Here is an 18427-nt window from a genome sequence, read left to right on the forward strand (position 1 = left end):
TTTTGCATTACATAAAAGACAGAAATTTTTATTTACAATCATTCTCAATACATTTGTTACATAATATGAATTTCTAAAAGCTCCCACACACGCCCAGTTTTATCACTCAGGCCGCCTGTGCAAACCTTGTATTGCCTATGATTAAGGCTTATTATATTTATATTTATTAGGTGCCTACAGTGCTTTCCATAAAATCAATAAAATTAAAAATATACGAAATAATATACATGTACTGATTTCTTTCGAAACTCGACAACTATGAAACTATGATCCCTTCCCCGACACAAACGGTACATTGTGAGACAGGAAATTGTAGAGAGAAACAAACCCTATAACATAGGATACAACATTTTAATGAACAGTGCTTTCCATAAAATCAATAAAATGAAAAATATACGAAATAATATACATGTACTGATTTCTTTCGAAAATTGACCAACTATGAAACTATGAACCTTTCCCCGACACAAACGGTACATTGTGAGACAGGAAATTGTAGAGAGAAAGAAGCCCTATAACACAGGATATAACATTTTAATGAACAGTGCTTTCCATAAAATGAATAATGAAAAATATACGAAATAATATACATGTACTGATTTCTTTCGAAAATCGACAACTATGAAACTATAATCCCTTCCCCGACACAAACGGTACATTGTGAGACAGGAAATTGTAGAGAGAAACAAGCCCTATAACATAGGATACAACATTTTAATGAACAGTGCTTTCCATAAAATGAATAATGAAAAATATACGAAATAATATACATGTACTGATTTCTTTCGAAAATTGACCAACTATGAAACTATGAACCTTTCCCCGACACAAACGGTACATTGTGAGACAGGAAATTGTAGAGAGAAAGAAGCCCTATAACACAGGATATAACATTTTAATGAACAGTGCTTTCCATAAAATGAATAATGAAAAATATACGAAATAATATACATGTACTGATTTCTTTCGAAAATTGACCAACTATGAAACTATGAACCTTTCCCCGACACAAACGGTACATTGTGAGACAGGAAATTGTAGAGAGAAAGAAGCCCTATAACACAGGATATAACATTTTAATGAACAGTGCTTTCCATAAAATGAATAATGAAAAATATACGAAATAATATACATGTACTGATTTCTTTCGAAAATCGACAACTATGAAACTATAATCCCTTCCCCGACACAAACGGTACATTGTGAGACAGGAAATTGTAGAGAGAAACAAGCCCTATAACATAGGATACAACATTTTAATGAACAGTGCTTTCCATAAAATCAATAAGCAATAACCCAATAACCTAATAATTGGCTTGTATAATGTACAGGGTGAGTCTGAAATAAGTGCAAATATTTTTAAGGGTAGTATTTCGCGAAAACAAAAAATTGAAAATTTGGAATTTTTTGAAAAAGATTTTTGGATTTTTTTTAGTTAAAAAACATAACTTCTTGATAATATGGCAACATAGATAGTAGATTAAATTTACAAGAAAGAAAACCCAGAAATAATAGAAGTGTCTAGCCCCAGCAAGAAACTATTAAGCTTGACCAATCAGGTTGGTTAGCGTGGTTATTTGGAGGGTGTTAATTCATTTGTGTTTGGTCAAAAACTCTAACGTGATTGGTCGGGCTTAATAGTTGCCTGCTGGGGCTAGACACAAGTGAAATAATCCAGTTGTTCTCAAAATTTAAACAAAAATTTTTTTTTATAATTTTCAAAGTAAAATATCTCGATTATTTTGAATTTATTTGAAAAACAGTAAAGAGAAAATATGTTTATTTTATCGAGATCTACCAGCCCTGAAAATATTTACACTTTAAGAGTCACCCTGTATAAAACTTTTTATTTCATATTTTCGTCAACAACGATATAGTACTTCCTCGCACTATTAGGTACTAATGAGCCACCCTGTACGCCTTTTTATTAATTGAAACCTGCACGCGCTTTCCCATTCATATTTTCCTCGGAAAACCGGAATTTCCCGAGGCGCCGGCAGCGCCGTCACTCAGTCAGTTGTCCGAATCGATAGCTGCGCACGCGCACCGACACAACCCCACCTCTGTACCGAGGAAAATCCACCGAAAAAAACGGGCACAACTATGATGAAAATTTAGCTGCAACTATTCAATCGACCGCATTTTCCGATCGGCCAGAGTGAAAATACGCGAGGAAACGCTAAAAACTCGACTCCGTATCGGTTTTTCCAAGTTTTGTGGTTGTTTTTCCGGTAAAAGAAGTGTCGGTATACGCAAAACGAGCACGAGTTTGTGCGAATCGATTTGAAATCGAGAAAAATAAATGTGGAGTAGTTGTTTTTCGGAAAAAATCGTCATGGGGAGATAACAAAGAGAAAATCTAAGGGGAGATGTCGCAAAATGATAGGATACAACAATTACAATCAGGGCTACAATAAGTTGTTTACTCAGGTGAGGTTTGTAGGAAAAACATGAGTTTTTAAACCTATAATATAAACCTTTTTTTTTAAATTAAACTATAAATATTTTACCACAGAGAACTGTCAAATGTGCTATTAAATATTTACATTTTGTATACTTATATTCTGCAACGAAAAACATGATCCTATTATGTTGCGCAAGAAAAATGTCCATGTTTTGGAGTTGTTATTTGGTAATTCCAAGGTATTTCTAATATCGTTTACAAAATAATTCAGCAGAAGTATTTAAAATGGGTCAAATATAAGTTTGATCTTTTTTAAATGCTCAAAGAATAGCAAAATTGCGTTAGAAATAGGTACTTTTTTAGGTACTTTTTTTTGTATATTTTCGTACTTTTGTCCTTTGGCGTGAAAGTGCTTTACTTTTATCTTGCCTAGGCGTTAAAATGACTTAATCTGCGACAATGTCATTATGACACATTTAACATTGTCATTTGGATGTCATTATGGCTTTCATAATAGCACGCAAATTTTAAAATAAGAAACAAGCAAAAAAAGGTACCTAAATACATTTATTTGTTGTAAATTTTAATTATAATATCAGTACAATTTGTTAAATTAATTCCAGACGATGACAGGTGAGTTGAATTTTTAGAAAGTAAATTTATTTCCTGAGCGCTTGAACTTGTTGAAGACCCATCATTGTCAGAAATGTTACCCAAAATATTACATGACACTTTTTTCTTTTTTTGGAATTTTCTATATAACTCTCTGCCACTGTGTTAGAGCGCCAACCACCATGTCTTTTAACAGTTAATAAATCCACTCCTGAATCTGCAAGCAACGACGCAGACGATCTACGTAAACAATGTCCAGTGTATTATTGTGGATTTGGAAGACTTAGAAACAATGCTATTTTATCCGGCATTTTCCCTAAAGTATTAATGCCAACGGGTTGCTTAATACATTTTCCATTTCTGTACCCCACAAAAAATCGAGTATGCTCTGTGTTGCTTGGCCGCATAGCTATATATCTTCGAACCATTTCCACCATATTTATTCCTTCAACATTCCCTTTCGTTATAAAAAAATCTCGTGATATCGTTGTTTTCGTAAATGGAATAATGACATGAATGCATTGTCCTTCATCTTTAACATTTTGCAGCTGTAGATTTGTCAACTCGATACGCCGGCAGGCTCCCGCAAGTCCCACTATCAATGAAACTTTTGTCAGGAAATAAGTTTTATCATCAGCTTCCAACAATAAACGAGTTATGTCTTCTTTTCTTAAAATTCTCGATTTTTTTGACCGAAATCTTTCCGATTTTCTTTTTTGAAATGCAATTAAATGGACGTACTTACTAATATCTGTATTTTTCTTCACTGATATAAGTGAACGTAGCATGGAATAATATACCCAAACTGATGAAGCCTTCCTATGTTTTGAAAGATATTCAAAATATGCCAGGAGAACCTTTTCGTTACTACTATTCTTGATACCTTTCCCTTTACACCAATCTTCATGTTTTACATAGGCTTACTCGTACGTTTGTCTTGATTTTTCCGGAAGTAGGGAATCGACACCGTTTTACGCAATGCCTTCAATATCCGAAGGGACACTTTCAGAATCAGAATCACCCATATTAATATTATTTTTTGCTTTTTGCTAAAACTGAACGTTTAACACAAAATTGAACATCAATAATTGTGTTGCCAAAGTCAAAATGGAAATAATCAACAAGCACGGTTACCACGGCGTCGACTAATACGGGCACCTGATAATTTTGAATTTTAATTTTTATGAGGATATCTCTGATATTTTAAATTAAATCAAATCTCTTTGGATCGTCCCTCGTGTCGCGTCGTAGATTAAATTTTGAATGATACACGTTCGGTACGAACTTTTTAATGAAACTTGTGTAACTAAGCCACGAGGCGTTAGCCGAGTGGCTTAACGTTACACGCGTTTCATTATGATGTTCGTATCGAACTTGTATCATTAATAACTATTTTTGTATTGTCAATCACTTCGAACAAACTAATATTTTTGTGACGTTTGATAAAAAAAGTATGTAGTTTTTTTTGTAGTTGGGCTTATTGTTGCCTATTGTTGGCTATGCAGGTTCAAGTTATCCCTGCTAATTTCCTAATATCATGGTCCCATCTCAGTCTTCTTCTAGGTCTTTTAATTCCTCATGGGTGCCATGCTGTAATTTTTGTGGTCCATCTGTTGTCCGTCCTTCTTGCCAGGTGTCCTGCCCACTTGCACTTGAGGGATTTTATTCTGTGGATGATATCTATTACCTGGGTCTTTTGTCGTATCCACTCTATCCTTTTACGGTCTTCTTTTGGTATATCCCCGCATAATTTCGTTCCATTCAGCGTTGTGCGACCTGCAGTTTCCTTATAATATTCGTTTTAAGTGTCCAGGTTTCGCAGCCATAGGTCATGACTGGTAGTACACATTGGTCGAATGTTTTCTTCTTTAGATAAAGTGGCATTCTATATTTGAATATGATTGTGTTTATTCTATAAGTACTCCATGCTAACTTAATTCTTCTGTTGATTTTTGGTAGTAGAGATCCCGATCTGTGTATGTGTAATATAGTACATATAAATACCTCTATTTACATATTATATTTAAAAGATAAATCCGTATACATTATATTCATGTATCAAGTACAGCTATGTTTCAATTATCCTGTGCTTTATATTGAAGTGGTTTAAATTAAATTTTAAACTCAATCAGTTTGAAATTATCGATCAGCTCTTGTCATTGAAAACGCTAATTCAGTTAATCTAATTTTCGTTTGTGCTAACCATCTATTAATCGGCTGATATATGCCCGATATAACCGAATATAAACAAGTGTTTATCCCCAATTATATCCGCAATATTATGAAGAATTTCTGGAAAAAAATTCGGGAATCTGATAAACGACAATTACTTGTAAGTTTTGTCATAGTATTCTGAAATATGTAGGTACTGACATAATGTTGACATTATTACTTCCCAAGTAGCATTTTTGGACATATTTTAGGTTAGGTAATGTTTCTAATAATCGTGTCTGTTTCTTGACACAAAACGGAAACGGTATGCTACAAATAGGAAACATTTTCGAAACCTATATATTTTATATGGCTATTACGTGTGTTTCCAATGTGCTGGCACTAACCGTTTCCTGAAATGATTTGATGTGTGTCCAAGATGTTCCCGCTTAGCAGCTACTGTTTCTAAATGTGAAGAAAGAACATACCAAATTAAAATACTCTAAGTCTGTGTGTGGATTTCAAAATGAAAACAACCATCAACAATGTCAACCTCCGGCATAATTTTTTTGTCTTAAGATCTTTGTTTCTAGGTTTTCTCGCACAAACAATGTCTGGTGTCCAAACCAAACCAAAAGCAAATTCATCGTTTAATATTTAATAATGTACTTTCATATTTTTAATGCCCCTTCTGTATATCATTATTTGTTGCTACAAAATATTTTTGTTTGAAAAATAGATTTTTATATTTATTTCTATATTATGGTTTTGAAAATAAAAATATATAAATTAATGTAAAGCGGCTCATACTACTCATAACATTATCAAACAAATTGCACAACACAGGCTGTTGCGCAACGAGTTGCCACTGTATGGTAACGTTTGATGCGTTGCGCAATTGTTTGATAAGTTTCATGAATGTTTGAATTCTTTTGTGCAACAGGCGTTTGCGCAGCGCGTTGTGTAGTGTATGTGTTGCGCTTCGTTGTGCAATATTTTAGTTCTTTTATCTAAATTCTTTGTTTTCTTTTTCGTTTTTTGGTATCATTGACATCATCTAGGCTATACGATAATAATTGACGCAATGGCAATTGAGGATATGATTGTTTCTCAAACAATGCACAACTTTTAATAAAAAGTTTGATCAAAATTTTACTGTGCATGGGTGATGCAGCTGTGCAACGGAACGTTGCGCATGGCTTTGTTGCGCAACTTCTTTGGTAGTGTATGGACCCCTGAATCAGTTGAGCAACGCAACGTTGCGCATCGCTTCGTTGCGCAATTTGTTTGATAATGTATGGCCCGCTTAAGTAGAACGCGTTCTTAAATGAGTTTAAAAGCTCAACAGCCGATAAAAACATATATATTTTTAATTAAAAACGCTATCACTAGCCAACATGGCGGAATAATAATTCATTATTTTATAAAATTGACATGAGTCGGCCACAAATCATCTGCATTATATCATATTTGTGTCTAAAAAGAGAAACTCGTATTTCGAAAATGAATCGAGAATAAATCAAAACCTTAATTCCAAAATATTTCGATTTAGCGCTATCTGTGTAGAAATTTCGAACTAGTAACCTGTCAACAACACCAGTGAAAACTTCTGGTCAAAATAATAAAAACATTTTTATTTACTTATTACATCACAATTAAAACATAAAAATCCATTGTGGAAAAAAGAGAAAAAAAAATGTTTGCTGGTAACATTTTTCTTCGGTCTCCTGTTGGGTATGGGCAGTGGCTCTTATTACAGTTATCCCTAAAACAAAAATCATGTATTGCGTATAATAAATTAATATAAAATCACAACCATATGTCCTTCCTTCTGCTTTTTTAATTATAGTACCATAAAAAACTTGAAGAATGCTTATATGCAAAAACTGCAGAACAAAATCCAAACAATAAAGTAAGGTTATGTTCTCATATTTGACAGAACATCAAATAAATTATGGAAACTTTTCAGGCACAAAACGTAAATGTCAGCCACATCTGTTTCTTAAAAGTTTCGAAAAATTTGTGACACTAAGATGTTTATTGTTATAGCTTATGTAGCCAAACCATATTTTGGTAAAATGTTTCGAAACAAAAAGCGATTTATGTTACGAAACATATGTATCATAAATGTGACGAAACTGTTTCGCAATTGGGTTAAACTATATACATAAATCTTACTGCTTAGAAGACGCTCCTCTAACATATGACTTCGTTTCTTTAGATTTGACCGCAAGTTACGCATTTGGAACGCATTTAACCTTGCCATCTTGTAATATAATCGCATGCTTGCGAGCACCATCTCTAATAACCTATGTCAAAATATACTACACTGGTAAGCTTACGTTCCCGAAAAATGCGATTGTTAATGTTCAGCAAGTAGTTGAGAGCAAAAATAACATAGATAGAACTGGATGTTTACTATAAAAAATTATTATAGTAGAAAGATGTTTGAACATTAATCATCATTTTGTATACCGTATCTGCAAATTTTCTCCCATATTTAGCATAAAATAAGATGAAAGAAACATCTTTAAGTTTTTAAGTTGGTAGATATCTCTGTTTTTGGATTAACTAGTTATGAACAAATGGAAGATCAAGACGAAAATTTTCTTGGTCTTGATCTTGCAGTCTAGTAAGTAAGTAGTCTTGGGCACGGTCTTGGTTTCGCAGGGTCCAGGTTTGGTATTGCTGCAAGACTCTGGCAAGTCTGGCACATTTTTAATAGATTTTTACTACAGGGTGTTTCAAAAAACATGTGCCATCTCTCGTGGAGACGTGCATATGGATTATCACTGGAATATTTTTCTAAAAAAAAGCATGTACACCACTGACCTTTCTTCTTCTCTTATTAGCTCTCTTTTAGCCGACCATACCTGTTGGTATGGTCGGCTAAAATTTGAGTAATAAATTAGCTCAAATATATGATTTATTAATTTTCTTTTTCTTTTAATTTTATTAATTGTGATTAATAATGAAAATTGCGTTTATCTCATCAAGCAGGCCGAATTCGACAAAATATCAAGAGATATTTTATATATTATGATATCACAATTTTGATATCATAAAAAAACACACACTTATGTTTTTTAAATATTCCAGTGATAACTCATATGCACGTCCCTGATGAATTTATCGACACTTTTTTAAAAAAAATTAAAATTAAAAAAATAAATCTTATTTTTACGTGAGTAATCTCCCCACTAGATATTGCACATATTTTTTGCAACACCCTGTAGAGGCATTTTCTGCATAATAAAACTTTAAATAAATTGTACTTTAAGTAATTTAATGAGATTTTATAGAAACAAAAATTGTCTGATGAAAATTTGTATTTTTTAAAATAACAATATATCCCCGGATTTTGAGAGAAATGCATTCTTTATAAGTGTTTTTGCTTGTTCTAAAATAATTAATCCCGTTTATAAATTTCCAAATTTTCATACCTATTTTGAGAGAAGTGAAATTAGAAAAATTGTATTGCATTTACTTATTTCATAACAAATTTGCAGCTTCGGTACTTATTTAAACGCAACCAGATTCAAGGAACTTAGTCGGAATGCCAGTTAGAAGTAGTATCACGTTCATGAATTAAATTATTTGTGTCATAGAATACTCTACTCGTATTAGAAATAGTTGCTTAGTTTACCTCCGGTATAAAACGTATACTAGATTATATAATTTTAGTGTTATAATGTATCGTTCTTTTTATAGTCGCCATATATGATCAAAGAAGTCAAGGGGCTAGTGAATAAAAATGGATATCTAATCTAAAAAAATAATTTTTAGTTTACCCATTTTTTTGGGTAGCAAATAAAAAATTGTTACATTTGTCTCAGTTGCTACAAAATAAACCAACATTGGTACTACTTAACTAGGTAGCTTAAGGTAGTTATCATACAAGAAAAGAACAAAATTTAACTTTTAATATTATTTTATCCTATGTAATAAATGCGGATACCAAATATACTTATTGCATAATTTATAAGCTTACGATTCGCAAATCTTCTTCGATCATGCATAGTATACAATTCATATTGACTGTATTATGCTAAGGCATGTAGTAGAATCATTATAATTGTATATATTTGCTTTATGTGGGACTATACTAGAGATCGACATTATTCTTAAAACGATTATAGAAAATTAATATTTTTTTACTACAGTGATAGATGGATGATTGTCCTTATTACAAAATGATTGATATTTAAATAACATACAAAATCAAAATATGTTGTTGCTCATTCCTCTGATGTAGTCCTTTCTTGATTCTTTAATAATAGATAGAGTATGATAGATCATAAATATCATGAATGAACATTTCATCAATCATCAAAGCTACATAGTTCTTAGAAAATAAGAGTAAACATATTACTCATCTACCGTATAATATCTTAGGTCATAATAGAGTTACTTGATATAATTGGTATATAACTTTTCAATTTAAACTGTTCCCCTATATATTGTAATATGTTGATTTGATGTTTGTATATTTTAAGATTATAAATTCCAGATATATCACCAATTCGATCGTTACCAATTTACTCTTGATAACGGTCAGTGAGATCCATCTGACGGAAACGTCGTATATGTTAAAATAAATAAAATAAATACAATGGATTTTTTTCTTTTAGTATCATCATCATCATCCTCAGCTTATTCAACCATTTCCAATTATGATGTAGCTTCCCTCGCATACTTAGATACTCTCTTTGTAGGTCCATTGTTGTCTATTGTTGGCTATACGGGTCCAAGTTATCCCTGCTAATTTCCTAATATCATGGTCCCATCTCAGGTTTGGTCTCCTTCTAGGTCTCCTAATTCCTCGTGTGTACCATGCTTTAATTTTTGTAGGCCATCTGTTGTCCGTCCTTCTTGACAGATCTCCTGCCCATTGCCAGTTGAGGAATTTCATTCTGAAAATTGTATTATCCTAAGTTAGATAATTTTTAACTACTTATGTTTTGGTGGTACTGTTAAAAGATTATTCTAGTACCCTGCCTCATTACTACATCATTATTTGTTTTATAACTACATACACAAAAAGCACAAATTTTTAGTAAGCTAAAAAAAGTATTAAATTTATGAATATATACATCTATCAACATATTGCATTAATTTGAAAGCGTTAATATTCTATTATTAACCTAAATACCTTTTTCTTTTCTAGGGCTCAGCTGATTCGAATTACTCACAGCCGTCGTCGGACCTGTCATTGGACGAGGAGAAAGAAAACCTACGCAGGGAGAAGGAGAGGGCAGCACTCAGTCAGCTGGAGAAAGCAAGGGTCAGTATCATGAAACTAAGTAAGCTCTAGTCACATCATAAAGCTAAGTTAGCTCTAGTCACATCATAAAGCTAAGTTAGTTGAGTTAACGTTGCATGTCAATCAACCTATATTCTGTTTTTCCCAATATTAAGAGGAACGCTGCGGTCTGTAAGGTCTATTGTGTAGCTCCGTCACGTTGGAACCCGCTTTATAGTAAACTTTTCGATTTTTGGCTTTTTATCAACTACAAACGATGCAATTGATTTTAGTAAATTCAATTTTTTTGTAGTACTAATAATTAGCTAGAAAGAAGTAAACAATTGAGCGCAATGTAAGAAAGAGAAAAAATATTGTTTTAACAAATGTCTAAAAATCTTCAAAATCGTTTGTAGTTTTATGTAGTAGCAAAAAACCCAATGAAAGTTTCTTGGAATTAGTGAATTATAGTAAAATTTGGAAATTAACATAGTTTGACATAATGTCTTTAGTTGTACACAAACTACAAACGATGCAATTGATTGTAGTAAATTCAATTTTTTGTAGTACTAATAATTAACCAGAAAAAAGTAAACAATTGAGCGCAATGTAAGAAAGAGAAAAAATATTGTTTTAACAAATGTCTAAAAATCTTCAAAATCGTTTGTAGTTTTATGTAGTAGCAAAAAAACCCAATGAAAGTTTCTTGGAATTAGTGAATTATAGTAAAATTTGAAAATTAACATAGTTTGACATAATGTCTTTAGTTGTACACAAACTACAAACGATGCAATTGATTGTAGTAAATTCAATTTTTTGTAGTACTAATAATTAGCCAGAAATAGTAAACAATTGAGCGCAATGTAATAAAGAGCAAAAATATTGTTTTAACAAATGTCTAAAAATCTTCAACATCGTTTGTAGTTTTATGTAGTAGCAAAAAAAACTCAATGAAAGTTTCTTGGAATTAGTGAATTATAGTAAAATTTGAAAATTAACATAGTTTGACATAATGTCTTTAGTTGTACACAAACTACAAACGATGCAATTGATTGTAGTAAATTCAATTTTTTTTGTAGTACTAATAATTAGCCAGAAATAGTAAACAATTGAGCGCAATGTAATAAAGAGCAAAAATATTGTTTTAACAAATGTCTAAAAATCTTCAAAATCGTTTGTAGTTTTATGTAGTAGCAAAAACCCAATGAAAGTTTCTTGGAATTAGTGAATTATAGTAAAATTTGAAAATTAACATAGTTTGACATAATGTCTTTAGTTGTACACAAACTACAAACGATGCAATTGATTGTAGTAAATTCAATTTTTTTTGTAGTACTAATAATTAGCCAGAAATAGTAAACAATTGAGCGCAATGTAATAAAGAGCAAAAATATTGTTTAAACAAATGTCTAAAAATGTTCAACATCGTTTGTAGTTTTATGTAGTAGCAAAAAAACCCAATGAAAGTTTCTTGGAATTAGTGAATTATAGTAAAATTTGAAAATTAACATAGTTTGACATAATGTCTTTAGTTGTACACAAACTACAAACCATGCAATTGATTGTAGTAAATTCAATTTTTTTTAGTACTAATAATTAGTCAGAAAAAGTAAACAACTGAGCGCAATGAAATAAGGAGAAAAAAATATTCTTTTCACAAATGGCTAAAAATCTTCAAAATCGTTTGTAGTTTTATGTAGAGGCAAAAAAAAACTCAATGAAAGTTTCTTGGAATTAGTGAATTATAGTAAAATTTGGAAATTAACATAGTTCGACATAATGTCTTTAGTTGTACACAAACTACAAACGATGCATCGTTTGTAGTTTGTGTTTGTAGTGTTGTTTTTTTTCTTGCATCCTGCATACGTGGCCAGACCATATTAAGCAGGATTTAGTAATCATGACTACAGCGCTCTCGCAGCTTGCTTTTTCAAGGACTGAGACATGGCGGTACCATTTTAGACACGTTTACACTAATACAGACAAAACACTCCAAAAATCTCCAAAACGTTCTCTATTTTGGAAACTCCAATTTCTAGGTTGTTTAAAATGGTAGAATCTCCGACAGTGGAAATCCGTCTTAACGAGAGGATAGATGACAGTTGTTGTCTCTCATTTTAATTCATAGATAAATTGAATTTTCTGTCTGGGTCTCACCCAATTAATTAATTCAAATATTCAAATTAATTACTGACAATTTTAATTAAGGTAAAAGACATAATAAATAAAAATACATGGATTGTAATTTATTTGTAGATTAAAGTAGTTTTTTGAGATGGCTATCGGCCTGTTCCACGGCGATCTTTGCAGATCTATTGTGGTCCTCTTCTGATCCTTTAGGTTACTTTCTCCACTTCTATGTAGAATGAGTGGGAGGGGGGGGAATCACTGCGACCTTAAAGTTCTATTGTGTCCTACTTCCTCGTGTATGAGGATTTTTCTGTTGTAGGAGGGACAGGGTATTTCACATTCTCCTCCGAGGGTATGACACACTTTTACGGTTGGGGTTTGGCCCTCCCTGCCCTTCACAGTCGGGCAGCTTGTCTCCTGCTGAGGTACCCGTGAAGTGGAGGCTGGAGGATTTCTCTCCATTTTCTCCACCTCTTTAACTTGGTCTCTTCTTAGACCTGATACCGGTGTCGTTCAAAATCTATAATAAACGATATATCCCTCTTTCTCTATTGCCTCCTTGGATTTGAGGCCAATTCCTATTGTGAGGACCTTCTCCAGTCCTAACCTTTTCGAAAAGTTTATTAATTTAGAGATTTAATCCTCCATATATCAAGTCAGTGGTTTATCATCGCTTAATACATAGACCCGCACATTTGCCCCACTGATAAAAAATATTTTCTGTCGTTTCTTCTTCAGATTGACAAACTCTGCTCATCTGTCAGCCACACACTCTCTTGGGGCCATTCTTGTAACTGCTTTTGTAGTACCGTAAAAGAGTTTTGGGTCTATAAATGTCATTGAAGAGCCTTGTTTTGCCTTTTTCATCTGCCTTTACCTTTGTGATCCTCTCACTCCAGTATCCAGGCTATACTTTCACTCAATTTGTATGTAAACACTATTTTGTAAAATATACACAATTTTCGTTATTTCAAACATGGAAAATTGATTACTGTATTGGACTTATTCCAAATAACCATACAAACAATAAACTTGGAAAAGTCGAAAATAAATTTTAAGTTTACATGAATTGGTTTTTAATACTTAGAAAGCTATGCTACAATAAAATCTAAAAACAGGAAAGAAGCTATTAAGTTCAGTTCAAAGCAATATTTCATTTTGCTGTGATCTTTAACAGAATTTCTTGGGTATTATTCATGGAGAAATATATTTAGAAACTACAATAATATAAGCATGCAACTCCATGTAGTTTTTAAAGTAACTGTTCATTAAAATGTTGTATCCTTTGTTATAGGGCCTGTTTCTCTCTACAAATCACTACATGTATATTATTTCGCATATTTGTCATTTTATTGATTTTATGCAAAGCACTGTTCATTAAAATGTTGTATCCTATGTTATAGGGCTTGTTTCTCTCTACAATTTCCTGTCTCACAATATACCGTTTGTGTCAGGGAAGGGATCACAGTTTCATAGTTGTCGATTTTCGAAAGAAATCAGTACATATATATTATATCGTATATTTTTCATTTTATTGATTTTATACAAAGCACTGTTCATTAAAATGTTGTATCGTATGTTATAGGGCTTGTTTCTCTCTACAATTTCCTGTCTCACAAAGTAACGTTTGTGTCGGGGAAGGGATCATAGTTTGGTTTGTAATAAATTAAAAAAGTTTATTTTATTCTTCTTAAAGCATTTATATAAATGCTGTTCTTTGAAAAACATAATGCCTAATATAGAATATTGGTACTCGGTACCTTAATATATTTAGATACATCATAATTTCATTTTTAAATATTCCCCAAATTGATTTAAAGATAAACTTCCTTGCACTCATTTTCATAATGAATTTCTCATTTTTCCTGACCATACGTTTTCCGTGAACACACTAAAGTGCGAAAAGTAGAAACGAAAATAAAATGAACGTAAATATTTATGTTTTCAGACGAAATCGGTAGCATTCGCCGTGAGGACCAACGTAGCGTACGACGGTAGTCTGGACGACGATTCACCAGTTCACGGTTACGCTATTTCCTTCGAAGTTAGAGATTTTTTACACATAAAGGTATGTATAACGATAATTTCTTATAAATCCCATAAAAGAAATGTTTTAAAGAAAGTTACCAATACTTAAATTCGCGGACATACAGGGTGGCGCCTCTCCAACGAGCAGAGACCATTCATTTCGAATTCCTCAATAAGTAATTGATGATTTACGACTTGGCAGCTATAAATATTGTTCAAAACATCGAAAATGCTGAGAAGCGTCTTCAACTTTTCCTTCGTATAATAAGAATAATGACATATTCATAGAAAAATAGGTTGACATCTTTGAATAAGAAGACTAAGGAAGGAGCATATCAAAAATCTTAGGTACACCGCGATGGGCCTCAAATATGGCCGACTTAAATTTCGGTTTATCAGTGTCGTTCTAATTTTACTTAAAAAATGTAAAACTATGATGTAGGGTAGACGTGGGGTAGACTCAATAATTTGTTGTTTTATTTTACGTTGTGAATAAATGTTGGTAGTTATTAAAATTGTTATAAAATATATAATTCTAATAAAAATAGATAAGTTATAATAAGTATTTATTAACACAAACATCCGATACGCTACTGAAGCAGGTAAGTCAAATTAACGTATCTAAATTCTTTGACATCTAATCTTTGACAAGTAATAAATAAAAGCTAAAATGCAAGAAAAATATATAATTTAGTTAATTTAAGTGAATTTCATAAATGATCGGTTTACTACACGTATGTATATTATATAGTCACTTACTAGCGAAAAGTTGTTCCATTGTTTCACTCAATTTTTGCCGAGATCTACCGCACGCTACACAACCAACTATTTTAGAGTCTTTTTCGATAAATGGCGATAGTGTCACTGTTAATGTAAGTTCTGCCACAATTTCCATATAGATTTACTACCTTTATACAACTATCAGTAGTAGAATAAATAATAAATAACATAAAATAATCTCCGTAAAGTCTGACAAATCCACAAAATTTCAAATCAAATTCAAATGTGTCAAATGAATCGTCAAACAGAACTGTCAGTGATCTCCACCCTAGAGTGCTTTTTCCGCCCACCATGCATGAATACATGGATAGCATTATGCTCCTTCCTTAGTCTTCTTATTCAAAGGTTGACATCAACAATAGGTTATGAATTCACGTAACATTGACATTTTTCATCGTTTTATCCACATTTGACTATCTGATGGGCAACGGCCCAGCTACGTCGAAACACCGCTTCCCATTAGAACACTGAAGTTAAACGACGTAAGGCGATACTAGTGGATGGACGGGTGATCGGTTCGAAACTCTGTATTGTGCTGTTGTCCAAAAAAAGGCAAAAGTGTAAAATCTATTGACACACACTGCTCATTCACGCCGGTTCGAGGCCGGATGAGGTCGGATATCTCGTGAGTAAGAGTCGGTTTAAACACTTGCCAAGTCGGTAGGCCATTGACCATGATATGGCCGAGGACCGCGGTTCGGATTCCGCGTAAACAAAGTAAGCCCCGTCCAAATTAGCCCTGGCAGCAAAAAGGAGACGTTAACTGAAATCTTTACTTTTTTGACTATTAGATACCTGAGAAATTGCGATGATGTGCTTAACGCGTATCCAAAACATGATCCGCACGGCAACGAGATTACCAAAATCGACTGCTTGGCATTCCGCTAATCGAATACTTTCGCTTACCGCTTTGAAAGCGTAACGTTTTTATGTCGAAGTTCCAGAATACGAGCACAGGCGGAAGCTCCAATAAGAACGGCAGTATCGAAATGACATTTTTTGAGCTCCTGAGGGTTAATTTAGGGCATTTTTTTAAATATACAGGGTGATCCAAATTGTATTTGGAAAACTTCAGCTGCATATTCTGCTGATAAAAAAAAATCGTATAAATTTATGTCCTAAAATGATTCGTTTCGGAGATAGAGGGTGTAGAAGTTTTATTTTTATTTTGGTTTTTTGCAAATAATTTTCGAACTATAATCGATATTTGGATAAAAATTGGTGTCTGAGTGTTTTTCGACATGAGAAATTTGATTTCGATGTCAATATGACTCCTATTTGTAGGGAGCGCTACCTACATGTGTTTTAACTGTTTTGTGATTTTTTGTTAACATTTCCGTGATTTTTTATTTAAAAAATATCTCTTGGTTAAAATCGCTACGAGCAACCGTTCTCAAGATATTTAGAATGGAAATAGGCAATACATGTCATTATTGACAAAAAATTAACATACTGAGTAAATAGTTATTTGACTGGAATGACAAATTTGGAAACATTTTATTTTTTTAAATTACTCATAAATTTTTCTTCGAAAAAATGACGATAAAACAGTTTCTGTCGAACTTTTTGAATAAAATCATTTCAAATTTATGATTTCAGTCTAATAACTATTCAGTCAACATGTTTAATTTATGTCAATGATGACAGGTATTTATAATTTCGATTCCAAATATTTCGAGAACAATTACTCGTAGCAATTTTTGCCAAGAGACCTTTTTACGTAAAAAACATCGTAAATGTATATATTTTTAGTCAGTAGTTTTATACAGGTACGGACGAAAAATTATTACTCTTAAAACTAATTAAAAAATATGTAGGTGGTGCCCTTTACAAGTAGGACATGAAAATCAAATTTCTCATGTCAAAAAACTCCCAGACACCAATTTTCGGAAGTAATTACCCAAGTGCATCAAAATTACCGATAATTTTTCATAAAAGCTTGTTGTCTAAAAACTGCATGAGTTTATATTCATATTTTGCCATAAGAGCCCGACTCTGAAGGAGGAGGGCTCTTCCAAAATATGAATATAAACGAATGCTGTTTTTTTTATTGACAACATGCTTAAATGAAAAATTATCAGGTAAATTTTCATGCACGAGTGTAATTCTGTAGAATATTTCCCGAATAAAAACATGAAAATACAAGTGAAAATACATAGATTTTTTAAAAACATTTATTTGAACATATTAAAAAAAAATAAAGTTAATATTATATTCTTTTTGGTATTTTTCCATTAATAGCTTGGCTGTTACATTCCAAATAGTTTTTACCATAAAATCCTTATAGTTTTGGCCGTTTTTCCTTTTCATACTAAATGCCCAATCGGTCAAAATATTGGCCAGTGCCGAGATTGAGATGTTCGCATCCAAAATGTAGTTTCTATCTTTTATAAAGTCCATAAACTGTTTCCATACATGCTGGTGATTAATTATAGTGTTTTTCGGTTTACTTTCGGCAACTTTTTCTTCAATTGCACTTAAAGAATTGTTTCCAAATCGAGACATTTTTAGAATACCGATTAAAAATAATTTACGTCTAATAATTACGTCGTAATTTTCGACTTTAGCGGGCAATTTTCGTCGAAAATTACCCGCTTCATATGGGATTTTTTGTACATGAGTGAAATATTCATCGAACTATTGATGTTACTTAAGACATACCTACATTTATAGGTACGAACTTTTTTACCTATTTTTATCTGCAGAATATGCTACCGAAGTTTCCGGAATACAGTTCGGACCACCCTGTATATTTAAAGCTTAGCCCCATCTACGAAGGTTGTCTTTTATATTTTGTATAAAAAAACATAGTCAACAACATAGGCGTCTGTCAACATATATCAAATGTCAAAACTAACTGTCATCTTTAGTTAACTTAACGCCAAAGTTTTAGTCCACTTTGGAATTTTGGAAGTTGACGAGTCAGTCGAAAAATGGATTTAAGACGAGAAAATTTACGCGCAAATTTTTTTAAGGTTTTCGAAGTCTGTTCAGTCTCAACAAGAATGCCTTGCCGAGTTGGTTTCTGTTTTCGGCTATGAAGCACCACATCAGTCGCCAATTTCTCGTTGGTATTAGCG

At 32.5% G+C, this 18427-nt stretch overlaps 1 protein-coding gene across 7 annotated transcripts in view; it reads left to right on the plus strand.

Annotated features, from left to right (window-relative positions):
* Positions 1-18427, plus strand: part of LOC115879667 (voltage-dependent L-type calcium channel subunit beta-2) — a 54272-nt gene that overhangs the window by 4082 nt on the left and 31763 nt on the right. For 5 of the 7 annotated variants that reach the window (XM_030896586.1, XM_030896588.1, XM_030896587.1 and 2 more), the window contains exons 2-3: positions 10335-10451; positions 14488-14607. In XM_030896586.1, the coding sequence (XP_030752446.1) occupies positions 10335-10451; positions 14488-14607 (237 nt within the window). Of the gene's footprint in view, positions 1-2090; positions 2431-10334; positions 10452-14487; positions 14608-18427 lie in introns of those variants that run through there. The other 2 variants (XM_030896590.1, XM_030896589.1) reach the window with 2 other exon arrangements.

This window comes from Sitophilus oryzae, unplaced genomic scaffold, assembly GCF_002938485.1.
Source record: "Sitophilus oryzae breed Bouriz unplaced genomic scaffold, Soryzae_2.0 scaffold_1583_pilon_pilon, whole genome shotgun sequence".
Taxonomy (NCBI): domain Eukaryota; kingdom Metazoa; phylum Arthropoda; class Insecta; order Coleoptera; family Curculionidae; genus Sitophilus; species Sitophilus oryzae.